The 26,217-nt window shown below is 49.2% G+C and overlaps 7 protein-coding genes across 7 annotated transcripts; 4 read left to right on the top strand and 3 right to left on the bottom strand.

Moving 5' to 3' along the window:
• Window positions 1–460: 460 nt before the first annotated feature.
• Window positions 461–2,081, bottom strand: DEU56DRAFT_757313 (uncharacterized protein; the record flags this gene model as incomplete). Its single annotated transcript, XM_041350113.1, has 3 exons — window positions 461–844; window positions 878–1,116; window positions 1,163–2,081. The coding sequence occupies 3 exons, from the start codon at window positions 2,079–2,081 to the stop codon at window positions 461–463; spliced, it is 1,542 nt and encodes a 513-aa protein (XP_041207048.1).
• Window positions 2,082–3,918: 1,837 nt separating this feature from the next.
• On the bottom strand, window positions 3,919–4,916 carry DEU56DRAFT_757312 (uncharacterized protein; the record flags this gene model as incomplete). Its single annotated transcript, XM_041350112.1, has 3 exons — window positions 3,919–4,031; window positions 4,085–4,448; window positions 4,494–4,916. The coding sequence occupies 3 exons, from the start codon at window positions 4,914–4,916 to the stop codon at window positions 3,919–3,921; spliced, it is 900 nt and encodes a 299-aa protein (XP_041207047.1).
• Window positions 4,917–10,118: 5,202 nt separating this feature from the next.
• On the bottom strand, window positions 10,119–10,590 carry DEU56DRAFT_757311 (uncharacterized protein; the record flags this gene model as incomplete). Its single annotated transcript, XM_041350111.1, has 2 exons — window positions 10,119–10,370; window positions 10,429–10,590. 2 exons carry the CDS (start codon window positions 10,588–10,590, stop codon window positions 10,119–10,121), a joined length of 414 nt encoding a protein of 137 aa, XP_041207046.1.
• A 764-nt stretch (window positions 10,591–11,354) lies between these two features.
• DEU56DRAFT_739394 (uncharacterized protein) lies at window positions 11,355–12,914 on the top strand (the record flags this gene model as incomplete). Its single annotated transcript, XM_041348727.1, has 8 exons — window positions 11,355–11,506; window positions 11,569–11,703; window positions 11,756–11,864; window positions 11,916–12,106; window positions 12,158–12,296; window positions 12,342–12,473; window positions 12,590–12,744; window positions 12,794–12,914. 8 exons carry the CDS (start codon window positions 11,355–11,357, stop codon window positions 12,912–12,914), a joined length of 1,134 nt encoding a protein of 377 aa, XP_041207045.1.
• Window positions 12,915–15,762: 2,848 nt separating this feature from the next.
• Window positions 15,763–20,922, top strand: DEU56DRAFT_812205 (CNH-domain-containing protein). The gene is made up of 12 exons (XM_041353598.1): window positions 15,763–16,640; window positions 16,707–17,788; window positions 17,845–17,988; window positions 18,039–18,332; window positions 18,386–18,655; window positions 18,715–18,879; window positions 18,929–19,301; window positions 19,353–19,505; window positions 19,559–19,827; window positions 19,875–20,094; window positions 20,145–20,228; window positions 20,281–20,922. The coding sequence occupies exons 1-12, from the start codon at window positions 15,857–15,859 to the stop codon at window positions 20,688–20,690; spliced, it is 4,248 nt and encodes a 1,415-aa protein (XP_041207044.1). The 5' UTR covers window positions 15,763–15,856; the 3' UTR covers window positions 20,691–20,922.
• A 140-nt stretch (window positions 20,923–21,062) lies between these two features.
• DEU56DRAFT_739344 (carbohydrate esterase family 4 protein) lies at window positions 21,063–22,857 on the top strand (the record flags this gene model as incomplete). Its single annotated transcript, XM_041348722.1, has 8 exons — window positions 21,063–21,390; window positions 21,443–21,493; window positions 21,551–21,779; window positions 21,883–22,024; window positions 22,075–22,282; window positions 22,344–22,434; window positions 22,480–22,576; window positions 22,624–22,857. The coding sequence occupies 8 exons, from the start codon at window positions 21,063–21,065 to the stop codon at window positions 22,855–22,857; spliced, it is 1,380 nt and encodes a 459-aa protein (XP_041207043.1).
• A 367-nt stretch (window positions 22,858–23,224) lies between these two features.
• DEU56DRAFT_739366 (Sec1-like protein) lies at window positions 23,225–26,161 on the top strand (the record flags this gene model as incomplete). The annotated part of the gene is made up of 14 exons (XM_041348724.1): window positions 23,225–23,255; window positions 23,314–23,442; window positions 23,497–23,646; window positions 23,709–23,798; window positions 23,864–23,997; window positions 24,054–24,323; window positions 24,386–24,528; window positions 24,582–24,822; window positions 24,878–24,961; window positions 25,009–25,097; window positions 25,149–25,305; window positions 25,356–25,463; window positions 25,514–25,784; window positions 25,833–26,161. 14 exons carry the CDS (start codon window positions 23,225–23,227, stop codon window positions 26,159–26,161), a joined length of 2,226 nt encoding a protein of 741 aa, XP_041207042.1.
• Window positions 26,162–26,217: the final 56 nt, after the last annotated feature.

Here is a 26,217-nt window from a genome sequence, read left to right as displayed (position 1 = left end):
TCATTCTGCATCACCGTCATACTATCCATTCTCACAGCCGTGATAGATATTGATCTTTATTCCATTATCGTCCTCTCATTGAAGTAATCCCGCGCAGCATCTGCAGATGCACAAGCAGGCGCATTCCAAATCAGCAGGGGAAATCGTCGCAACCCTGCCAGTGGGCATGTAGATCAATCGCAAAGTCCATCAAAGCATAATGAAGAGCTTACTAGTATAAATTGCCCCCAACCACAAAGATGCGATGAGCTTCACTTGCCGAGACTCGTACACTCGTACTATAAATGATGAGCACGATCGATACCACCATGAGATTGGAACAGTTTGACTCATGCAGATAACAAACAAACAAACAACAGCAGATTGTACACAGGTCCCGTGACACTAAAAAATACACGTGATCAGAGTGCGACTAAATACTACTATATACCTATTCTACTGTAGGAAGGGCTAAGTTGCTTTAGAAACCAGGGTATGTCAAAAATACAGAACGAAGATTGACTAAAAGCTCGCGAAAAAGGATCTTCTCAACACCTGACAATGAAGCCATCCGGGCTTTCAAGTAGGTATAATAGCTTTCATTTTCTGGCGTGTGAAGCTCACGGGCTTGAAACCAGCCGGTCGCTGAGAATCTACTGACCACCCAGCGACAGAGTGTTCCTGCCAAGGCAATGACGTTCATGAGCCGCAATTCCCAGCCGGGGGAATCGAAGTTTACACGCCGACGAAATTGCTGGTGAACGATCATGTATTCGACCATGCCGGTGACGCTAGGGTGCGAGAATGGGGCGCAAAACCATTCGAGTTGCCCAGACGCTCCGATGCGCTGCAGTGAGAAGTCAAACTTGAACCAATGTTCGTGGATTCACACACTCACCTGAATAAAAGTGTCTGTGAAGTTCACGCTCGACACCAAAGAAGTCGCGTATGTTTTTCGCGTTTTTACAGCCGCATCCGTCGCATCCGTTAATAAGTCGAAGGACAATTTATATCCTCCAACTACAAACCCCTCAGCGTAGTCCCGAGACTTTGTGTGAAGCCTTTTGACGGAGGCCTTTAGCTGCGTAAGAACGGCACGTCCCTCCTGCCGCTGCTTCCACGCTGCGAGTTCCTCCCCTATGTCATCGGTGAGTAATGAAACGAATGTGAATCAAATACGTACTGTTTGTGACGTGTACAGCGGCCGCATCATCAAGCGCTGACTTGGCCCACTGGTCGATCATCTGCACGGACGGTAGGAGACACTGGTCAAACAGAGTTGTTGTCATATAGTCGGAAGCGTCTTTCTTCACTTGGTCAACTACTAACGACGATATTTGCAGGATTTTCATTTTGACTGGTCGCTGGGATCGCGGTGGTACGTAGGGAGGCGGCGGCGGCGGCCCGAACTCATAAGGGGATGGGTGTGGGACCCTCTTGTCCACGTCCCTAGTCTGACCCAACCTATTGAACGTACTAGCCTCGTTTTCGGGATCACTGGGACGGTGAACTTCGTCGTTAGTGGCATGGGCACCCAAACTCAAGAGAACCTGAGCCGCTTGAGCTTGAATTAATGCCTGAGTGTCTGAAGAGCCGTCATGGTAGTGAGGGGAACGGCTGATAGCCTGATGGGACCCGCCCCCTGTAGGGAACTGTAGCCCCGGCTGTAAGCTGCCACCCATGTATTCGCGTGCTAGGTAGGAGTTGAAGTTGTGAGGAGCTGAGTTGGGTGCAGGTGTTGCGGAGAACGGAAGCTGGTACTGACCACCACCTGGAGGCTCCTTCCAGCTGGAACCCTGACGAGGGTGCGGCACAACGGGTGCAGCTATTCCAGGAGCCGCCGGAGGCTGGTGCTGGCTCCCACCTGCGGCGGGCTCCTCCGAATAGGACAGCTGGAAGCTGTCGGAAGCCGCTGTGTCTGATACTGGGATATCAGACGCCGATGGCTGGCATAGGCTACCACCTGCGACTTGAAGATCCTGCAAATATAGATTATTATAGTCATAGGTAGCCGCGTCATTGCTCGCTGGTAAACTCCACCGTGACGGCGGCTGAGGCGGTTGTAAATGACTTGATGACTCGGCGTCACCGTCGCGATTCATTTCGAGAAGTGACGGTCACCGTCGAATTAGAGAAAGAAAGTGTGACGACGAACTCGAGTCTGGTTTTTGGTAACTGACTCATGCCAGCTAATATATTCCTATTGCCGACTGCTGCTTTACAGATACTCGTACAGATATGCTTGCACTTACCTCGAGGCCAACCCCTGAACAGTTCAATTCAGTTGATTTGGTGCGCATTAATTCTTAATTCCCGCCATGATTACTACAAATCATTTCGACTCACCCGAGCTAAGCTTGAGAGCAAACTTTAGTTATTCTGGACTGGGTAAAATTAAACTGCCGCGTACGCTCAGTGACTCATTAGGGTTCTTCACGTACGAAAGCGAAGGTCCGATTGTTCGAATAAATTTAAACTCAAAGTTTGCATTTTGAAATCTGACTAAATTCGACTCGGTCTAAATAGGTTTCAACTACAAATTTGAGATATAGCTCTGCAGTACTAATGTGACGTATTCGAAGTTCGAACGCAAGGTCAAAAAAGGTCGCAACCACTTTGGAATAAGGCCCTGTAGTACTAATGCACATTGACGTATTCGAAGTTCAAACGAATACGTCTCGGTCAAAACGGGGGATGTGTCATGACGGGGCTTTTGACAACCCCACCTGATCATCACGTTCCTCCGCAATTCGGAACCTTGCACCACGATTGCGGTGACCGAGTCTGCGGCGAGACGGTCTATCCACGAGAAGGTGAAGCAGATTCAGGAAGCACTGCTGTAATATGTCACAGGAGGTGGTGAACATTAACGTCCGTCTGACTTGATAGAGTACATTCCATACGTACTGCTAGATATCGTACAAGTTCTGCTTTTGATTACGTCGAGGGAGCAGATTCATTGATACAAGGGAAACGGCCACGGCGTGAGTCTGAGTCAGTATTGCGTCGCCCTTTCCCGGGGGCGGTCCTCATGCTGCTGGAATTGGAATTCACATGGGCCGCCTCATTCCAAGGACCATCTTGTATACGATTTGCGGCTTCATGTCCTATTGAGGTGCCTGGGCCCCTCATGTTCTGTATCAAGTTCTCCACGTTGTCAGCTGAAGGCAGGTGCTCCGAGTCCTTTCCAATTTGAAAACCGTTTATAACGCCTTGCTGGAATCTTCCATCCTCCCGGGCCTCCGGCTGCTGAACACGCTATGATCGAAAGCCACGTATTCACGGTATTTCCTCGAACGACACTACCTCAAGCGATTAGAATAGATTCGGAGAGCTAGCGAAACGAGGAAATTCAACACACGCTTCTGTTCCTGTGGATCGGTGGGACAGATGATCAAGGGATCTTTCAAGTTCTGAACTTCGTCATGTTTCGGCTCATTGGCAAGTCTAAGGTTGGCAATCCACTTTCGCTCGAAAGCATCCTAATTCAATCCCGAGTCAGACAGAGACGTCTCGTCGGGGCCGTATGCGGTTCCCACAGAACTTGCAGGAGAAGGAGGACGAATTACGGGAGAAGCATACGCAGGGTCGCGTGAATCTGTTGAGTGTATGGCAAGGGGCCATCGTGCATTACGCCATCTCGTGCTGCAACATCCATTCAAGGCAAAGCGTCAGTTACGCACTCGACACTTAATAAGTAGGATCGCAAATTACAAGAATTTGATAACACATTAGTACTACAAAAAGAGGACAAGAGCCATGCAGTGCCCCGCGTCATGATCTCTGCAACACATGTGAAGTCGAGAGGAGAAAATCCGTAGCAAGGAAAGAACTTCGTTAAACCAGAACGATGATGGTACAACGTTGTGCTGCCCGAATCCGTCACCACCTGTTGCGTAAGATTAGCACAGGCTTTACTGCATGTGAACAATGCGTACGTCAGTCATCGGACTCGGCGGAATTTGTCGAAGTTCCACGCATAGAGCCAAAACTGCCGCCAAAGTTGTCTTCGTCCGAACTTGTGGCACTAGCATCCGAATCCAGGAGTTGCACTGCTTGGAATTGTCATTTAGCAATGACATCACGGGCACATGTAAGTACTCACATGTCAAATGCTCAACATGATCGAGCTCTTTGTCAGCGGCAGTGAACGACTCCAACTCAAGCTTGTACGTGGCAACACTACAGCTCTCACGATCGTCGAGTTCACTGGCCGTACAATTAACCAGCGCCTCCATCGAGGTGTCGAGCGGTTCCGAAGCGGCATTGACGTATGTTTTAGCTTCACTTTCAAGAGTCAAACACATGAACTTCTTGTGTTGCACAATTGCGTCAATTTTCAAAGCTGCTGCCACAGCACGCGCGCGTCTCCATTCGACATTAGCTCCGATAGCGATCGTGGCTTGAGCACGGGCCTCGGGAGACAGGCTCTTCATTCTACGTGCCAGTCTAGTTTTGCCCTGGAATGACTGTTAGATAATATTCAATATTATTGTAGACATTAACCAACATACGCTTGAATTATCCAACACATTCGTGGAGCCATTGCATCCCAAGCACTCCTCACCGCAGAGGCGCTCTATGACGTTAGGATTAGTTCTCTTATAGGGCTCGGGTCTTGCTTTTACGCTCTTGACATAACGAGCCAGATCTCGAAGTATGGGAGGGGGGGTTATAGGACCGATGATTTCGTCATCTGACGAATCAGAGGGAATGTCAGATGAATCAGAGGGAATGTTAGATGAAGGCGGATGTTTGTGGTTCTTGCCCAGTGACGGATGGCGACTCGGGGTCCTAGAGAGAATTGGGATGTTATTTGAACCCTCCTCGCATTTCATCTGAATACGACCAGTGGCACGTCCTTGCCTGCTTGGGTGGTCAGGATTATGCCCACTGATAGGGCTGCCAGTGGGGAGGTAGGTAAGACAAGCGTGCATGTTCAGCCGTAGGTTGATGATCCAATAAAACAGCAGGAGGGGAGTGGCTGAGTTTCAAAGCAAACCCAAAAGCTAGCTACTTATAAATACTGATGGCAGTCGGCATTTTCACTTACCAGTATATGTAAAGTCCGACGTGACTCAACATTTGATAACCTTCAAAAAAGGGAGAAACTTCATCCGATTCCTGCTGCCGGTACTCCTAATAATGCCCGTTCAACGAGCCAGACTGGCACTTAGAACTGCAGTTTGGCCTTCAAAGCCTTCAATCTTCACGCCTAAGTTTGAAATTTGAGCAGGAGCACTACCAATCTAACTCTTCAGAAGTGCTTCCACCGAAATTCAGCTCCCACGGTAAGGCACCCCTAGCGGAATTACATTACATACCTAAAAATCTAGGCCTCGAAAGGGAACATCCATGGAAGGAAGAAGGGTTTCGCATCAGACTATAACCAAATGTGACGAAGCCGCTTTCAAACGTGTTGGAAACAAACTGTGTGTGTTCAACGCACCTGATTAGTGATTGTCGTATGCATCCAACATTTGAACTGTGAGTTTTTTAATTTGAAATATTGAACGCGACTGTCCTTGAAGCTCGCTGCTGAATGTCCAAGCTATAGTACTCCGGTAGCTCTACTTCAACATCTTGCTCAGGTTAGCCAGTGCCTGGTTCATGCGACTTTCAGACATTGCCGCCTGGGTCTTCAGGCTCTTTCTGTTTCTTTCAATGGTACGCTGCGGAGCTAAGGATTGCTCTTGGGAGAGGCCCGGGGCGACAGATAATCGCGGACTTAATAGGCACCGCGCGAGTTGCCACTTTTTCAAAAAGTCCAGCGTTCTTGCAACTGAGAAGAGACGACAGCGAGCGAGAGATGCAGCTTCGGCGAATTTAGTTTTTAGCCAGTCCGAGTTCGAGTCAGTCACAGTGAGCTCAACGCGAGTGAGTGATGTTTCTCTTAGAAACTGGACTACTTCAACTTGAACGTGAATACTGATTTTTGAGATCTATCAGCGGGGAATCTTACCGGTGACTCGGAGGGTCATAGCAAGTGGCCATCCAAGACCAATTGCCCCTTGCAAACCCCTAACAAGGCTGCCTAGAAACGCCTCCGGCCTTGCGTCCTCGCAGCACCCCTTCGGCTTGGACTCGGAAAAAGGACAACATGATGTTGATGTTTTGATGGACTTGGAAGGCCCTGCTTTCGGAAACGGATCCCATCATGATACCTTGAGTGTGTAATCTGTAGGATCTGTATTTGATGTTTGCTGATTATTTCAGAGGAGCCCACACTTCCTAGGAGACGCATTCCGAGGTCTTTTGATGATGTCGAGCATTCAGCCGAAGATCTCATTGACGCCAATAATCCTGATGTCCCATCACTCCCAACCCGCTCCAGAATTCAACGTGTCCTTTTGACGCTAAGAGACACTCTCCAGACTGCTTTCAACTCATTTGGGATTTGCCGCCTATACCCTCGCCGTCCTTCCTTCGAGCCAAACAGGTCCATCCCGTCCTCACTACTTGCGAGGTCGTGTCCGATAGTTGTTCAAGGCACTGGTTCCGAGGCGAATATCTTACCGCCGCCCTACCCCTTTTCTAATATGACCGTTTACCACCTTATGTCCTGGATGAATTCAGGCAGCCACCAGAAATCGGAAGGCGAGGTCCAACGCCTCGTCAATGATGTCCTACAGACGGACGATTTTGATATCAAGCATCTTGAGGGATTTTCAGTGAGGCGGAGCTTTCGAGAATTGGATAGGGACGAGGGCGGGGAGAAAATCACTTTCCCGGATGATTGGATCGAGACGGATGTCACCATTGATATCCCCACGAAGTCGATGGAGGAAGGACCTGAAAAATACACCATTCTCGGATTCCATTATCGTCCTCTCGTTGAAGTAATCCGCGCAGCATTTGCGGATGCCCAGGCAAGCGCATTCCACCTCTTTCCGTTCAAACGGATATGGAAGGATCCATTGGATGACCACCAGGAGCGAATTTTTGATGAGCTCTATGCCTCTGATGCCTGGCTAGAAGCCCAGGACAATATCCAGAAACTGCCAAAGGAGCCTAATTGTTCGTTAGAGCGCGTCATAGCGGGTCTCATGTTTTTTTCCGATGCCACTCACCTGGCAAACTTCGGGACTGCGAAGGCTTGGCCGCTGTACTTGTATTTCGGAAATCTGACGAAGTACGTACGATCATCGCCTCAATCGGGAGCATGCCACCTAGTGGGATTCTTACCTTCAGTGAGTCCTCCTGACCGCCAATTCTTGGTATCAATGCCAACTAACCTTATCAGCTTCCCGATAGCGTCAAAGACATACTGAGCAAATTGTCTGGCATATCAAAAACCGGCATGGCCTCACTTCATACCCATTGCCGCCGGGAATTGTTTCACGCCTGCTGGTCAATTTTACTCGATGAAGAATTTGTCCACGCATATCGCCACGGCATCGTGCTGAAATGTCCTGATGGTGTATCACGGAGAGTGTTTCCCAGAATATTCACGTATTCAGCTGACTATCCTGAGAAGTAAATTCATTCTTTACCTTGATATTGACATTCAGATCATTCATGCTTTTTCAGGGCTTTAATCGCGGCCATCAAAGATCTGGGCTCATGCGCGTGTCCCCGCTGTCTCACCCCGAAAAATAGGTTTGGTTTTCTTGGTTTACTGAAGGACATGAAAAGTCGGGTGACCAAGCTCCGGGTCTATGCTACGACAAAGGTTATCGAGGCGCGTGAGTTTATCTACAGGTGCGGAAACACTATAGATGGTTCAAAGGTCAAACAAACTCTTGGAGAGGGTTCTTGGGTACCCACGATGGTAAGTTCAAACGATTCCTCGAAATTTTGGATCAGCTGAGATCGGTTACTCACAGAATCAATTCGCCAACAAACTTGGATCGCTCGGCCTAGACCCATTCCGCATGCTTGTTGTCGACTTCATGCACGAATGCGAATTGGGCACCTGGAAGGCGTTATTTACGCACCTTATCAGGCTGCTTTATGCGCTTCCTGGGGGGAGTCAGCTAGTCGCGACCCTTGACGACAGGTATGCGAGGTTCACACATAGTGCTATTATCTGCTAACGAGTCATCGACTTTCAATCGCACCGTAGATTTCGTCAGGTCCCGACGTTTTGTAATGGCACGATTCGAAAGTTCGTTAACAACACCTCCGAGATGAAAAAATTGGCAGCGCGCGACTTCGAAGATATTTTACAGGTTTTTGGATCATTCATTTCTTCAATTCGGCTGGCTGAGGTGTTCAATGATTAGTGTTCTATTGCAGTCTTTGAAGAGCTGTTCCCCGGCACCCACAATTCAGCCGTGCAGTCTCTACTGTATCGATTTGCGCAGTGGCATGCGCTCGCGAAGCTCAGAATTCATTCTGATTCTACTGTGACTTTTCTCGAACAGACATTCAAGAAGCTCTCTCAGATGTTGCGGAAGTTTCAGCGTGATACCTGTGCCGCCTTCGAGACTACGGAGTTACCAAAAGAGAAAGCGGCTCGTCAACGGAGGTTTGGTCAGCGCTCTGAACCCAATGTAACTTCTCCGGAATCAAGCAGGGCGAGGACAAAGAAGTTCAATCTCGGCACATACAAATTTCATGCGATGGGAGACTACGTGAGCACCATCAGGCTCTTCGGGACGACGGATTCCTATACTACTCAAATGGTACGTACCAGTCGCATTTCCACTATCTACCTGACAACGGATTTGGCTAGGGAGAACTTGCGCACAGAGCTCTTAAAGTGTTTTATCCGCTGACGAGCAAAGCAGACTCCCCAGCGCAGTTGGCCAAGCACGAGCGCAGGCGCCGTGTCCTTCGACGGGTAGCAGAAGCAGGAGATATGCCCCCTCCTGATACTCATTCACCTGCCGATGCCTCTCCCTCGACGTCCTCTGGACAGCATCATCATATCGCAACTACTCAGAGTAGTCAAATCAACCTCTTCACATTTCTTCGAGAACACGATGGTGATCCGGCTGTTAAGGTAGAAGTGACTTCGCATCGTGAACACGCCTTACACGTTTCTCATAGTGGTTTTCAGAATTTCATACCAAAACTGAAGGATCACGTCCTTTTCAGACTTCAGAAGCTAGACATCAGCTATTGTGATCACACCTTCACAGACGAAGAACACAACACGGTAATCATTCCTAACAATACGATCTACTCTGTCCACACAATGCGGGTATATTACACTACCTATGACTTTAGGCGCGAGTACGACACCATCAACCCTGGCACTCATGCCGATATTATGGTGCTTTCGGGGGAGCTGATGCCTCGTCACCCATACTGGTATGCACGGGTACTTGGTATCTTTCATATGGAAACATGGCTCACAAATGGAGGTCAACCTATGAAGCAGCGCCTCGAGGTGCTTTGGGTCAGATGGCTGGTGCCGCTGCGGAACCATCGATCCGGCATGAAGTACGCTCGTCTCCCAAAGGTTGCATTTGTTGACGAATCAGACCCGGACGCATTTGGATTCCTCGATCCGTCACAAGTGATCCGTGGAGCTCACCTGATACCCGCATTTGCCTCGAAGCGAGGTGTAAGCTCCCTTCGCTACGGTAAATCATTGGCTCGTCCCGGGGGCGAGCTAGATGATTGGGAGGCACATTACGTGGGGATGTGAGTGCGAATATTACTTCCTGCTACGTCGGGTTAACTCTCGGCATTTGGGTCAGATTTGTTGATCGAGATATGTTTTTGCGATATACTCACCTTGGTGTTGGTCATCCAGCAATGCTCCGGAGGATAACAAGAGATTGTCTTGGTTCGGGGGTACCAGCTGACGCCATGGATATTGTAAACCATGATGCTGACCCTGAAGAGGTCAGCGACGGTGAGGGTATCAAAGAATCTGATGAAGAGGAGGACGAGGACGAGGAGGGCGATCACACATTAAGCGACGAGGAGCTGGAAGAGGGAGATGATGGAGATGGGGAGGACGAAGATGGGGAGGATGAGGATGGGGAGGTATTTGATGATCTTTCTTTTTAAATTCTATTCATTTCGGCCAGTCCCTCGAGGGGGGTTGGGGGCATCGGCAATTTGACTAGTTGATTATTTGCAGTCTACACGAATATATACTACTGGACCAGTTGCGAGAGTCTGGTGTGCGTAAACAAAACCAAGGGCCTCTAGCGTTCAGGACACTTCTGGAAAGCGACCGTTCAGGCCTTCATTTCCTCAATACTAGCTGCTCCGTTTTGCTTACTTCGCTGCTCCTCACCAAACTTGACCAAATCAAGGACCGTCTGCCACTCGGTGCCAGTCTTCTCCCTGCGGATGCGCTTCGCTGCTGGAGCAGGAGTCGGATATGTATTCTCCTTGTCAGATTTGTCACGTTGATCCGGCTTCCTCTTCCGACTCTGACGAGGGGTGGTACGAGAAGCCTGAGCTCGTATTACCTCAGGTTTGGCTTTCTGGTCGCTCAGATCAGTACAATAGAATAACATATAACTGCAGAAACTTTTAACTCACCATCCTTTCGGATTCCTTCTGTTCGTCATTCATTGCGATAGCCGCAGTTCTCATGGTATCCGAGTCTGAGCGGGTTGCAAAAGGGTCTGCCAAAGTTGAGCCCTGGGGCTGAGTGGTTACTATTGCGGCACGACTCGGAGGATTGCCTGTGTAGGAAGACATAGCTGCTTAGAAGCTCGGGTGACCGTATTGAGGTGAGCACTAGCTCTTCAAGTTGTAGTAGACTCGGTGCAGGGTAAACACGTCGTACCATATGAAAAAGTAATAGTGTCCGAGGTGTATGTGCATCATTGCATGCGCTGGCCCAATCGACTCGGAGCTTGATCAGACTAGTACTGGCACGGTGATTAGTTCTGGTTTGCCAGAAACGTCAGTCGAAAATTAAGTTCTAAGTTATAACTTACCTTTTCGGGCTCCAACGGTTTAGGCCTGAGAGTAGGTCACCGCGCCTTAGCGACATTACCACCAAATACCTGGCTGTGCGACTCGGAGCTCTCAATCATCGAGGCCGTCTGGCCCACCGTGACATTCTACATTTCAGTCGAGGTTCCCGATCCCATTTGTTTGGATTGAAGCCATCTGCGCTATGCACAACACTTTGTGGTTTGTTTGTTGTTCTAACACTGTAGTTGCCAATAAATTTGGGCATCTACGCTCATGTCATGGAATAGCCTGAGGCTCTGTTGCCTGCGCTATTCCCAAACCGGCGGTCGCTTTGATTTCCGCTTTCCTCACATAAACCATTATTAACACTATCCCTGTTTAGGTTGTGCCATTTTCAGCGTCTACCAATGCTAACATCGCCTCGAGAGCCTTACCATACTGCCTTTGCCGATACCACACAAAATGGGAGCAGGTTGATGATAAAAGCTCATCTCCTACCCTCATCTCCTACCCTCATCTCCATAGGTTCCAATTCGAAACTCATGTCCCAGGCGGTGGCGGATGTCCCCCAGCCTCCGGAATCCTCACAGTCACTGGCAGTGCCGACGTCCGAAAGTGCTCGACAGAAGCGCAAAATTGCTGCCCTCGAAGAAAAGTTGCAGGTACTGGAACAGGGACATGCGGTCAAAATAAGGTATGAGCGCAATTATACACGTCCACTTCAGGCTTCTCACCATCAGACACGATGATCGTCAGGGAGATAAACTACTACATGTCAACAGGACGAGCGATCAGACGCATAGTATCGTTATTTGATACTATCGAAGACATGATATGTGAGAATGATAGGAGGTGCGGCTTAAACGACGAGGACGACAATGTGACTCTCGAGTGAGTTTGTTTACCCGTACCAATGGTTCGCTGATGTGGTTCGTCGTTACAGCCAGGAGCGTTTGCAACGCGGTTACATTGCCCTTAATCACGCCCTCCCGTGGTTTCACTCACAGGCTTCAGATATGGAGAACGACGATTGTGTGCAAATGCTAAAGAAGGTGCGCTTTGCCAAGGGGACACCATTTGCCTTCTGCTAAACCATTGTTTAGCTTAGGCAAGGGGCCGATGCTGCTCGAGGGGATGATACCTCGAAACTCAAGAGCCTCATCGCTGATTGGGTCAATCGGGAATTTAAGCCTGATCCCCCAGTTGACCCCGAGGATAAACATTGTCGTGGTTTCGTTAACGATGGGTGCGGCAAATTACTCTGCCCGACCGAGCTAGACTGGAATAATCCAACGTGAGTGTCTCACTTGTGATCTTCGCGGCACTAACTTGAAGGACCCGTCAGTGTCAGAGCAGGAATTAGGGATCGTGCGGACGGCTATGTCGTGACGGAAATGTCCTGGCCCTTGTTCCTATATTCAAAATACTCGGCCGATCAGGACAATTTGGAGGACGGCCTCTTCAAAAGCACTCTTTTGCTTCAGGTTAGTCATACCTGAGTAGTTTCGCAAGATCTAACTTTTTAGCAGGCTTTCAAAGCCATATTCACGTCCCCCTCCTCTGCAAAGGAGGTTGGAGGTGACGGTGATGGTACTAATGTAATCGAAAACAACCGACGCGCTATGAAGGATCTCAATTCGGGCAGGAAAGTCAAGACACACGTTGCGCAAATTATCAAGATGCGCAAAGTGACACCCCGCTCTATTGCATATGTCTCTTGTCAAGTAGGTGGTAATTTTTCTATCTTCCTTGATGAGCACTAACAGTATGTAACAAGCTGCGATTTGCGCTGTCGTCTGTGACGTCATGGCGCTCAGTTGATGGCGACTTCGATTATATCCCTTTCTGGCAAAACATTGTCGACTTCTTCGAACGACCCCCTGGTCGTGTAGCGCAGCGAAAAGTTGACCAACTCTTGGCGTGGTGGACAAGGTGCATCCATTACGCATTTGATAGTTCTGGACTAATCTTCGTTTCTCAGGAAAGTATTCGGAACAAGCCGCCGTGCAGAACTTACTGACGGGGCAAAGGCCAAGATGTCGGTAAACGCGCTCGCAATGCAGAGAGCGCGACTGGATGATGCCTTATTCGATTCAGACTAGTTTACTTCTCGTTACCACTCTGCTATTCTAATGCCGCGATTCAAACATACATGTTTGGTGTGAACCAATGAGTCCTTGAGATTTTAGTGATTGCTATTGTAGTCAAGCATCATATCAATGTTACCATACCGCCACTACAAATAAACTTTCTTCATGGTGTAATAGACAATGAATGATTTTTCATGAGCTAGATCAGGGAAACCCAGTGTGAAAGCGGTGATATCCACACCTTTGACACATCATTCACATCGCAGGCAAGAAGTATAGACACGCGAGGTCATTAAATTCAGATCGATAGCGGTGACATACATATTTCTTACTTATTATTTGGCTCGAAGGGTAAAGTATATACGTGCGGGGTGACAAAATTTCCTACTCGTGATTCCGCTCAAAAAGCAAAAAGTATGCACTTGCGAGGCGACAAAACACAGCGCGAGAGCGATGATATCTGTATGTATCTGTCTTTATTTCGGTCACAAAAAAAAAGTAGAGACGCACGAGGTGATAAAATACAGCGCGAGAGCGGTGATATCTGTATGTATCTGTCTTTATTTCGGTCACAAAAAAAAAGTAGAGACGCACGAGGTGATAAAATACAGCACGAGAGCGGTGATATCTGTATGTATCTGTCTTTATTTCGGTCACAAAAAAAAATTAGAGACGCACGAGGTGATAAAATACAGCGCGAGAGCGGTGATATCTGTATGTATCTGTCTTTATTTCGATCACAGAAAAAAATTAGAGACGCACGAGGTGATAAAATACAGCGCGAAAGCAGTGATATATGTATTTCTTCCTCGTTGTTCCGCTTGCAGGATAGAACATATATACCTACGAGGTGACAGCAATTGCCAAGCATATGAAAATGTCAGTCAGCCCCATGACATATGGGGTATTCGGGATATGTTTATGGTCCACAGCCTTTCTATATTCATGTCTTGCGTTCGAGGGCATATCAATACATCCCTGATATTACCCATTGATATCATTATTGTTTGCATCGACAATGCAATAACTTGAAGTTTCCAAATCCCCACGCAAATAATTACTTAAGCAGGGCTTAATTGTACGCTTGTATTGCAAAATCAGAAATTCACCTGCGCTCGATAAAGTCAAACATGACCATGTGATACACGATCGCAGAATTATACAGATGCTCGTGATTATGTACTATATATCGTTATATATGACTATCTGAATTTTCCCTGAGTTCTCTGATGGAGGGGCAGCGTTGAACGACTTCGGGTTTTCCCGATCAAGTTCCCGCTGTCCGCACGATTAATGCCGAGCTTAAAGCTTAATAGTATTTAATGCTTCATCACCTTTCCTTTAGCTGAACTTCAAGTTGCAAGGTACCTCCTCTCTAAGTTATCCTTGCATGCCTAACCATCCTCGCTCAATTTATTTTTTGCAAGGGCTCGTCGGCTTGAAATTCCGAGTCGCGCAGAAGCCCCCTGACTTTGGATGGGGTTAAACTCTTACCACAAAGGGTGGCCAGTACAAGTTGAACTCTATGTGGCCTCGGGAGCCATGTCGTATTCGCTCCCGTTTGAGCCCGTGGCTTCAACTGTCAAGTTCAGTTCTCATTCAGAACGCAAGTACAAAGTAACGAAATCATTCCTGCTCGGCCGCCGCGGTTGACTGTGGAGAAGATAAAGAAGCTACATAAGCGAAGTCTCTTCTCCCTACAACTAGCTAGTGTCGGGTTCCCGCCGGGACTCGTGTGAAGTAACCGAGTCCCGGCATGCCATCAAGGTTGTCGAACGCTTCTCGGTAACAGTTTGGCAGCATGTATGCTCTCGCCTGGTAAGTTTTTTGAACATCATTTAGTGTTTTGCGCAGGAAGCTTATTCCAATCGTATCTGTTTACAACTTATGCCTATGACGGCGCTAGAGCAGCAATTGTAATTCCAAACTAACAGCATCCGGACCGGCAATGAACATGAGCGAGCGCAAGACTTCTGCTTCCCCTTGGTCCGTATTGATAGCTTCACAGGCCATGTATGTAAAAGCGAAGTTTTTACTCGTCCGTCTATTCCAGGAATAATTCTCTTTCAGACTCGCAGAGTGACAGCAGATAGTCACCAGTTACCAACAGGGAACCCCTTGACCTACTGATTGTTACGAGACGGTCCGAGGAATGCCTGCAAAGACCGAGCTTTGCCGCAATTTACAATCGCTCTAGCGCTCGCGCTGCAAGATGAAACCATGATTCGAATCGCCCTTCGGTTCCTAGTCAGATCAATTCGTTTAAAACCCTTGGCCTCGAAGCAAGTTGTAGCTTCCTTGATTCTTTCGTGGAGCAAGTTCCGAGCAACCTTGATTTTAAGGCGGGGCCGAATTCACGTCGACTAGAATCAAGGCGTATGTGATGTTACAAAAGCGGTCGACGTTGCGGTACGATGAACACGGAGCGCAATGCACATGTCAGGAGGCTGTGTACGACAGCAAGACGACAGGTACTAGCCATCTTTCTTTTCATACTCCGGTACATCCATGTGTTCTGCATGTTTCGTGGAACGTGACTGGAGTTCGTGTGCTTCGTACGAGCGTCTGTCAGGAAGAACTGATCCGTGTTGTCCAATGCAAGTGGGAATCATGTGGAGAATTTGCTAATGACGTTTTCGATATCCTCTACGTAACCCAAACCGTATCTCGACCGTATCTTGTATTTCTACATCGAGTGCATCGAAGCTGCTGCGGTCGTCGTCGCCATTATCGATCACCACATTGTCTTCGCCGTCGTTGTCGCTGAGGAAGAACGTGTGAGCGAATCAGCGGGCGATAACCAAACTTGGTGCAACTACAGGCCGAAAACTGAGTCTTGTGTGATCGCTACCACGCATCCAACGCCAACACCAGCTACCGTACGTGACCATAACTCTCTTATTCGCCAACTATCCACGATTTCCCTAGAACGCTGATTGACAGATACGGGCGCGATGGACAGGCCAGCTGGGCCACGCCAGCCAGACAAGCGTAATGAAGCATACGAGTCCATCTTCGGTCGGCCATCCGCTTCTCACCACCACCAGGCTGGACAATATCCTGGTCAGCCTGTTGCGCAACAGCCGCAATATGCACAGTCAATAAATGGCATGTCTGTGCATGGCGTCCCATACCACAACCAACCATACCCCGCGCACTACCAGCTTGACAGGAGGACATCACACTCCCAGCCTCAAAATTACTATCCAAATCACTTGCCACACCACCCTCAGCAGCACATGCAGTCGCCATACAGGCAGTCATATCCACATACAGCTACATCCCAGCAACAACTGCCTGCTCATCACCATGCACAGTACACCCGTCCACACACCCTGGCGCCCCCCGTGATCCATGGTCGGGCTAGATCTGTCGTTAGTTCACCCCATGCTGCTGGTATAATATCACCACTACCAGAGGACCCACTCGATGAGTCCCTCGAGGCTCTTACGAGAGCAGGCCTCACCCCTGCACAGGCTTATCAGGCTCAAGTTTACCGTAATAGTCCTAATCAACAACAGCTTAATGAGCAGGCCAATTCCTCAAGGGAACCCTTTTTGAATGGCAACCATCATCGTGGCTCTAACGACGTGCCCCGTCTGGGCGTCAATCTCGACCTCGAGGATACTCGCTTCAGCATCGATTTTGGCACTGACGATCATCAGGGCCCAGAAGAGTCCACGAGCGAATTGCCATGGGCCATTCCGAACACAAGTACAAATGCAAGAGAATATACACGTGGGTTCCACCCTCCCATATCTGGTCCTATTGCACAATGAGCTCATAATGTCCCCCTTCCATCAGCAATGGCTCCCGTCCCAAGGGTACAGCAATATCGACAAGCAAGCCCTCTTTCCATCGCATCTGATCAGAGTTATTCATCCGCCAGCTCACGACCACAACCCCTTCAGCTCGACACCACTGCCATATCCACTCGCACTTCCCTCATCAGTACTTCCCCTGCTTCATCCTCCCGTATCGACCACGCTGCTGCTTCCACCAGCCGTCGATCATCAGACTCCGTCCGTACGATGCCTGGTGCTGCCTTTCGTCGTGACCGCGCTCCACAAGACCGATCCATGTCCATGTCAGCCGCTTCGGGCAGCATCCGCACTATGATCGATCGCGGCTCTCGCGTTCCAAATCCATTTATGGGTGAGGGTCGCAACAGCCCCACCACCTCTGCACGACTACCCCGCCGAGCACCTATAGTATACCCGGCACTCCTCTCTCGCGTCGCGGAGGCATTCCGTGAACGTATCAACCTCCAGGATCGTCTTAAGGACGGTCTCACTTACAAGGATGCCTTCGATGGTCGTGAGGCGGTCGACAAGATCTCATATATAATCAAGACTACCGACCGCAATCTCGCACTACTTCTTGGTCGTGCCCTCGACGCACAAAAATTCTTCCATGATGTCACCTACGACCATCGGCTCAGGGATAGCGCTGCAGAGCTGTACCAATTCCGCACGAAACTAAGCCCATTCGTGAGCGGTGAGCTGCCAACAAACTTCGGGGAGAGGGACGATGATGGTGATTTGAAATCGGAGCGGCCATCGCCTCGCCCTCAAGATTCTGGATCGGGGCCTTTTGGACAGGGTTCGAACGACTCGCATGGCGATACACAGGAGAAGGACGCTTCACCTGTTGTTGAGATCCCTGAACCGCACGGGCCCCAAGGATCAGAGAGTGTCGATGAGATGCCTCTTCCCTCCGGCGTTTTTACGCTTCTTACGGACTGCTACTCGCCGACGTGTACGCGGGATCAGCTGTGTTATAGCATCGCATGCCCAAGGAGGCTTGAACAGCAGTCACGGCTGAACATGAAGCCACAGCCTGGGCTCAAGAAGCAGATATCGAGGGAGAGCCTGGGTGACTTTGTGGTGCGTGTGGTATAGGCATCCTTTTCTCCGGCGCTGATTACATTCCATCTGGGCAGGAACCTGGTACGTTATGGATACACTCCGTCCCGCAAGAGGTCGTCAACAGCGTCTCTGACGCCGAGAAAAGGCGCCAAGAAGCTATTAACGAAGTCATATACACGGAACGTGACTTTGTCCGCGATATGGAATACCTTCGTGATGTGCGTCTTCGTACTTCATACTATAGCTCGTGGATTAATGACCTGTACAGGTTTGGATAAATGGGCTCAAAGACAGTGACATCATCCCCGCTGAACGTCGTACGGACTTCATCACACAGGTCTTCTGGAATATCCACGAAATCATCGCAGTAAATACCCGCCTTCGAGACGCGCTCAACAAGCGACAAAAGTCGTATGCTGTCGTGGAGCGCATCGGGGACATCCTCCTCGAATCTGTGCCGCATTTCGCACCCTTTGTAAGCTACGGTGCACACCAGTTGTATGGCAAGTATGAGTTCGAAAAGGAAAAGAGTTCCAATCCGGCGTTTGCACAATTTGTGGAAGTGAGTCGACTTTGCCACGGTGGTCCTTTTGGTGGTTGATGCAGTCCTTGTAGACTACGGAAAGATTGCCCGAGTCGCGCAAGCTCGAGCTCAATGGATACTTGACGAAACCGACCACGCGATTAGCTCGATATCCGCTGCTTCTGGAGGCGGTATTAAAGCAAACACCTGACGATAACCCGGATAAGCAAACGCTTGCGCAGGTGGTCGTCATGGTCCGTGAGTTCCTAGGGAAGGTGAACGTAGAGACGGGCAAGACAGAGAACCGCTTCAACCTCCTACAACTTGACCAGCAGCTTGTGTACAGGCCAGGGGAGCAAGTGGTATGTGTCCACTTCGTCATCTTGATACCTTGAGATGTTTTACTGATGACGCGCGACAGGACCTGAAGCTGCAGGACCCTGGTCGTGAACTTGTGTACAAGGGTGCTCTGAATAAGAGGGGAGGTGGGCAGGACAGCGGAGACCTGCTTGTATACCTCTTTGACCACGCTCTACTGATGGTGAAGCAGAAGAGCAAACACGAGCAATTCAAGGTCTATCGACGAGTAAGTGCCTGAATCTAATACCCGATTCTTACACTAATCCGCACTACAGCCGATACCCCTCGAACTCCTCTTCGTGCACGTCACGGACGAATCCAATAACCCCCATCGTCCTGCCAATGCTCGCCAGGGGCATAAAACGCTCACGAAGAAGAACAGTTTCAACCGTGGCACACCGTACGCACCGGCGATTCCAATTAAAGTCGACGGCAAAAGTGGATTCGCTATCACATTTATACATCTGGGGCGCAAGTACTACCAAATGACGCTTTGGGCGAGCACATTTGTAAGTCACCGCAAGTGGGTCGAGACCATCACGAAGCAGCAGGAGATGCTCCGTGAGCGGAGCACAGTGTTTGAGATGGTCACATTGTGCGAGGGCTTTTTCCTTGGACAGAATAGGGTGAATTGCGCTGCGCCGTTTGGTGAGTGATTCTGCTGTTCCCTCCGCGGAGAAGAATGCTAATGAGATGTAGCGTATGGAAGGAGGATCGTGTATGGGACGGATGACGGAATATATCTGTCGGATTTGAATCAGCCAAACAGGGACCCGGTCAAAGTGCTGGCTTTGCTGGATGTTTCCCAAGTTGATGTACTAGAAGAGTACCAATTGCTCATAGTGCTTTCCGGTCAGTCTTCGTTATCTCCGTGTAGTAGTGTGTTATTTACAGGTTTACTTTAGAACGGCAAGTCATTACCTTCCCGCTAGATGCTCTCGACCCCATGGACCCGATGTCTGGCTTGAAGCGGGCGAAGAAGATATCGTCGCACACTACGTTCTTCAAGGCCGGCATTTGCCTAGGGAAAGTCCTCGTTTGTATTGTCAAATCGAGCCCGCTCTCTAGTACGATTAAGACATTGGAGCCGATCGACCAGAACATTCGTGGACGGAGTAAACCAACTTTCCGTAAGATTTTGCAAGGCGGGAATGATACACTGAAGGCGTTCCGAGTGAGTCATCACACATGCATGGTATTCACTGGCTCATTTCGCCGTAGGAATTTTACATTCCCGTGGAGTCGAGTTCGATTCACTTTTTGAAAACGAAGCTCTGCGTAGGGTGCACGAAAGGGTTCGAGATTGTCGACCTTGAGAGTCTCGATACACAGGGACTTCTCGATCCGGCCGACGCCTCCCTTGACTTTGTACGGAAAAGAGAAAATCTTCGGCCGATGGCTATTTACCGAGTTGACAATGAGTTTCTGTTATGTTATGACGGTAAGTGGACCTGACTATCTATTCCCTTCAAATGACTCATCTGTCCCTAGAATTCGCGTTCTATGTGAATAAGAACGGTTGGCGGTCCCGGCAAGATTTTATGGTGCACTGGGAAGGGTCGCCTACTGGCTTTGGTACGTTCAGGCCCCAGGTACATTGTACCGGCGACTAACATAGTCCAATCAGCTCTTCGTTTCCCATACGTCCTGGCGTTTGAACCTACGTTCGTGGAAATACGGCACGTGGAGACGGGTCTCATGTCGCAAGTCATTCAGGGGAACAATCTCCGTCTTTTATTTGCCGACATGCCAACGTCGGCGACGCATTCAGGCAATGCGCAGCAAAACCCATACTACGCGCAGCAAGGATATAGTCCATATCAGCAGTCGACGGCGTCACTTTATGGACAGTCGTCATTATATGGACAAGGATATGGTTCACCTGCGCATTCTCCACAGTCTCAGCACGCGCGAAACATACCATCTGGACGGGACGAGATCTTGATGGTCTCTGACGACCGTGTACTGACATTGCGGATGGCTGTGGGGACATCACATGTTGGTTGTGATACGGTGTCTTTGGCATCATCGCGATGACTGTAGGTATTTTTGTTTTGTGTATGCTGTGTTATATGAGTATCATCTGTTGTAGTATTCCCCCTCATCATGGCATAATATTTCTAGTTGACCAATGACCATCGGCGAGTGACGCCGAAGTAAGCTCCGATAATAGGTTTTTCAGGCACGTTATTACCAAATTTAGATGCCGTGGGACCGGGTATGCCGTTTATGGAAGGTGTATTCTATATTCTGGTCTGATTTTTTTTTTGAACCAATATATTCCGTGGGTCGTCGCCTTGCCGTTCGTTTTAGTTCTATTATTATTTCGATATCTCTCTCTCTTTCAAGTTCCAAGACCATCGTTGTCCCGTCACTCTTTTGACTTTTGTCGGCCAGGCCCATTCCGTCATGCAGCTCCAAGCCTTCGTCGCTCTTTTGTCCCTTCTCGGGGCCGTTAATGCCACTAATGAACGTCACGCTCGTCTTGGAAAGAGACAGAATGCTGGTGCCGTCGTTGGTTCCAGTTCCGCGTCTGGTGCTCCAACAACGAGTTTTGCTTCATCGGCTTCATCGACCTCGAATTCACCCGTTCCAACCACACCCGTTGGCACAACAATTCCTCCGCTGGCTAATATCACTTCGGGCATGGCCACCCCTTCTACCGTGCCTGTCTCTGCTACGTACTCTGCAGGCGCTACACCTCTGATTTCGGGTGCTCCGGTTTTGCCTACTCCATGTATGTTTTTCTCATAGGCCCGTTTTTTTTGTGCTTACAATATTGTACATAGTTGTCTTCCAAGCTGCAAGCTGGCCTACTCAGGACCAGATTGCACCTACTGGTGCGTCTTGTTAAAAATTTGCGATGTATTTCGAGGCGTAGTAATATCATTACGCAGATTCTGTGGAGGTCACCCAATGGATGGAAGAACTCAATGGTTTCAACATCCCCGACATCACTCCCACTGCAGATGGCACTTGCGTCGGTGACCCGGCTGCCGCCGCGCAAGCTTCTAGTCGTGGCTGGTGGACTTGTGGTGGTTATACCCGTGCCACAGATATCACTGCTTGTCCGAACAAGATGACATGGGGTGTCAGCTTTGACGACGGCCCAGGATTCTACAGTATGTATACTTTTCTGCCATTGTAAATTCAATAAAGCTTATATTTTTGAATAGCTCAGTGTGTTACTTTTGAAATAATTAACTGGAATTTTCTCATCGATTGATAGGGAGCTACTTAACTACTTGGCTTCGAAGAATTTGACTTCGACGTTCTTCGTTATCGGTTCTCGTATCGTCGAGCGTCCTCAGGTTCTTGTGGAGGAGTACATGGCTGGGCATGAAATCGCTGTTCACACCTGGTCGCATCGTGTACGTGTGATAAATTTATGTTTTTGCATTTCGGGCTAATTTTGCAATAGCCTCTTACTATGCTTACTACCGCACAAGTCGTCGCTGAGCTTGGCTGGGCACGTAAAGCTATCAAGGACGTCATCGGTGTCACTCCCACCTTGATGCGTCCCCCTTTCGGCGACATTGACGATCGTGTTCGTGCCATTTCCTTGGCAATGGGCATGGTTCCCGTTATTTGGACTAGCACTGGTACTGGCGCAACATTTGACACTAACGGTCAGCCATCTCACTTCTCTGCTTGAGTTTCGAATTTACATATCATTTTTCTCAACGGTAGACTGGAAGGTTCCTGGCGGTGTGGTCACAGGCCCTCAGTCCTTCGCCACTTTCGAGGCTATTCTAGGCAATGCAACTATGCTGAATACTGGGTAAGTGCAGTTCAGATTGTCCTCGCTGTACTCATTTTCTCCCAGGTTCGTTGTTCTGGAGCATGACTTATACGCTCAAACCGTCGATCTTGCGATTGGCTACACGCTGCCTGCTGCTATGAACTACACTCCCGCGCTTACTGTTCGTAGTTTCCCTGATGTGCGGACAATTATCTGACCCCCCGTTAGCTCGACTCGATTGGTCACTGCAATGGAATCCCAAGCACAAACCTGTACCGCGAGAGCAACCAAAACACGAGCTTCCCCTACGCAAACAGCACTAGTGGTGACTCGTCCGTCCCTAGCGGCTCAGGCGGGCAGGGTAGCACCACCCAGACTGCTGGTGCTCTATCAAATGTCATTCTGCCTATATCTATGGTCGTCGCTTCCTTATTTGCTGCTGGCGGCTCCCTCCTCATGTGACCTGACGGATGATATACCACTTACGCAAACTTGCTAACTAATCTAGACGATGATGGACGTACGGCAGCTGTATATATCTATTTCGCCCTTTGTGGACAAGTATGTTTTTGTGGATGCTGCTCTATCTACTCTGGTTTTTAAGTACCCCATTTTCCCTGTTGAATACGTTGTAATTCAGTGTGAAGCGTGGGACGGAGGGCTTGCAGAGAGTAATAATTGAGCTACTTCTGCGTCCATCCTGGTGTACCCTCTGAGAGGGACGTACTTGGGTCAAGTGCTGGCAGATAAACATAGTACGGTAATAGCCGATAAAGCTTGAAGGACAGTTAAGTTACGCGCTGTACTATTGATTACTACCAGCCATATCATGGCCTCACTCATCACCGCTGTTCGCTCAAGTATGCGCGCTGCTTTCTTATAAGCCAACGAGCGCTAATATACATATCACAATTGCAGAATTACTTCAAGCAATCAGATCCGTAAATCCCCCTGGACGATGGAAGATCCTTGTGGTGGACGAACACTCACAGAAGCTGCTAGGCTCGGTTCTCAAGCAGTTCGATATCCTCGAAGAGAATGTTACCTGTGAGTCGTTTCAGTTTGGATAACTCAATTAACACTGACATGCATATGGGTCAGTGATCGAGTCAATATCCAGTCACCGGGAACCCCAGCAGTTTGAGGCAGTGTACTTGCTCATGCCGACGACGCAGAATGTCAATCGCATCATCAAGGACTTTAGTGACGGCCGCCAGCAGTATCTCGGGGCCCATTTGTTCTTCGTTGATGGTACGCTTTCTCATCTGACTTCCGCGCCAGCCGCATTGGTTGAGGACGGGCGTGTGTTCTAGGGTTGTCGGAAACGTTGTTCGAGCACTTGACGACGTCCCCCGCTGAACCGTACCTCAAAGGACTGCAGGATCTGTTTGTTAACTTCTGGGGTGAGTTCTGCGTGAAGGCCACTCCCGACGAAGCTTGATGTTAATTAGGATGCCTCCATATACAGCTACCGAGGCGCAAACTTTCTCTCTTCAGGCACCAGGACTGTTCTTTAATACTTATAGCCCGCCACGAAACGAGGCTGCCTTTAAGTCAGCGCGATCGAAGCTCGAGGAGGAGCTGCGGTTTGTTAGCAAGACTGTACGCATTCAAATACAGGCGTTTGGAATTATGTCTGTGAACTCAACTGCCTGCAGATAGCAAATGTCTGCATCACTCTCAACGAATTCCCGTACGTTCGGTACTACATGCCATCACACCACAGTCCCCTTGGTCCCCTCAAACCCAACGACCAAACGCGTGCCCCTCCACCTCCTGAAGGCAGTAGTCGGTGGCGAACCAATCTAGCTCGTGGGGACGCCGCGCGCGCGTACGAGGTTGCTGACACGGACTTCGTTACGAAGTTGCTTGCGTTTATGATCCAGCAGAACCTGGATGAGTACAGACGGATTAACCCGGAGTTCCCTGTGAGCGCTCAACTCAGATAACCGTCGACTTTGAATGGCTTCTAAATTATTGATGATACTAGAAAGCTTCTGATCCTCCCCGACCCCGCGGTACGCTCATAATCACGGACCGATCTATGGATACCGTTGCACCTTTCATTCACGAGTTCACATATCAGGCTATGTGTAATGATCTGCTACAGATAGACGACGGCACGAAATACATGTCTGTCTGCACGCTGTGTTAGATCCAAAGCTTGCTGATAGCTCTACCCATAGGTACAAGTTCCAGTCATCTGTCGGATCTTACGAGGACAAAATCGCTACCCTTTCCGACGTTGACTCGGTATGGACTACTGTCCGCCACATGCACATGCGTGAAGCGATCGACAAACTCATGGCGGATTTTAACAAGTTCATGGAAGAGAATGCAGGGTTCAAAGGGGAGGGTGCTGCCAGTCTCAATGACATGAAGGATATGCTTGCAAACTTGCCTCAGTATCAAGAGCAGAGAGAAAAGGTTAGTGTATGCGTGCCAGCCATATCAATGATGCTAATCTTGATGACAATTCAAGTTCTCCTTGCATCTGAACATGGCGCAAGAGTGCATGAACCTATTTGAGAAGCAAAAACTGCCGCCGGTGGCCAATGTCGAGCAGGTAGCTATGATGCGCTCTCTCGATGGACGATGCTAATGCATATTCAGTGTTGTGCTACTGGACTCACCGCAGAGGGGAAGACGCCGAAGACTCTTGTCGAGGAAATGGTGCCTTTGTTGGATAGCCAGGAGGTCATGTTAGTATTCACATAACCCCTATGGGTTGCTGACCTGACAGTTTTGAATAGAAATGCCAACAAAGTGCGCATGGTCGCGCTCTACATCCAACACCGTGATGGTGTTCCAGACGAGGATCGCCGACGATTGTATCAACATGCACGGCTGAGCATGGCTGATCAGGACGCTGTTAATTCGTTGGTCCATCTCGGTGTTCGCATAACCAGAGTAAGGAGGTGGTAACTGTAATTCATCATGTCACTCATGGTTGCGCGTAGGGACCTTCGGATAAGGATACCAAAAAGAAGCTCAAGCAGCAGAAGACATCCAGTGAGGACGAGTACGAGCTCTCACGGTACCGACCACTGCTTCGTACAGTCATAGAAGTATATGCACTCTTGCATCCTACTGATCTGTGCTGAATTGTATCTCCCAGGAACACTCTGCCAACAAACTAGACCCCACGCTCTTCCCCTACGTTAAAGATTCCCCAACAGTTCTATCGCCGGCCGCAAGTCTAAAACAGACAACCCCCCAAACCACGTCCCTGCGCAGTGCAAAACCGAGCTGGCACAAGGCCGTTCGGCCGAATGTTCTCGCAGAGAGCAAGCAGCGCGTTATCGTGTTTGTGGTCGGTGGGATGACATACTCGGAGATTCGCGAAGCATACTCGTTGTCGACGTCGCTAAACAAGGATATTTATATTGGTATGCTGTTTGAACACCCGAGGTTATCGAAGGCTTATGCATCTGTAGGCTCGACGCACGCTATTACGCCCCGCAACTTCATTGATGATCTGAAAGTCATTGAACTTTCGGGGGTCGGCTCACGCACTGTGCCGAATGGTGTCGCATTGGCAGGAGCTCATCACTCATACCAAGAGTATTATGATGAGAAGTACTTCACTCCAGACCCTCCTGCACCTCAACGTCCCACACTCCCTGTGCCGAAGGAGTCGAAACACGCTGCTAGCAAGCTTGTGAAGACATCGTCATCATACTCAACGTCATCGGCGTCGCTGGTCGGCTCGGGCATGGTAGAAAAGGAAGAGAAGAAGAAAAAGAAGGGGCTTTTCCGTTTCTGATTCTTGTCATACCTCTCCTACTTAACCATTTTCACCGCTCGACGTGGACGATATTC

This window comes from Suillus clintonianus (assembly GCF_016758775.1).
Source record: "Suillus clintonianus strain FC179 chromosome Unknown DEU56scaffold_50, whole genome shotgun sequence".
NCBI lineage: Eukaryota > Fungi > Basidiomycota > Agaricomycetes > Boletales > Suillaceae > Suillus > Suillus clintonianus.
Note: the sequence above shows the minus strand (reverse complement) of the source record. Positions and strands in the feature narration are given on the sequence as shown.

What these genes read in the sequence shown, in the direction of transcription:
- DEU56DRAFT_812205 (XM_041353598.1), top strand. Translation starts at nt 15,857, where the DNA reads ATGGACAGGCCAGCTGGGCCACGCCAGCCAGACAAGCGTAATGAAGCA. An exon ending in GAATTGCGCTGCGCCGTTTG is followed by an intron (nt 19,302 to 19,352) that starts GTGAGTGATTCT and finishes AATGAGATGTAG; the next exon opens with CGTATGGAAGGAGGATCGTG. An exon ending in GTTTCTGTTATGTTATGACG is followed by an intron (nt 20,095 to 20,144) that starts GTAAGTGGACCT and finishes ATCTGTCCCTAG; the next exon opens with AATTCGCGTTCTATGTGAAT.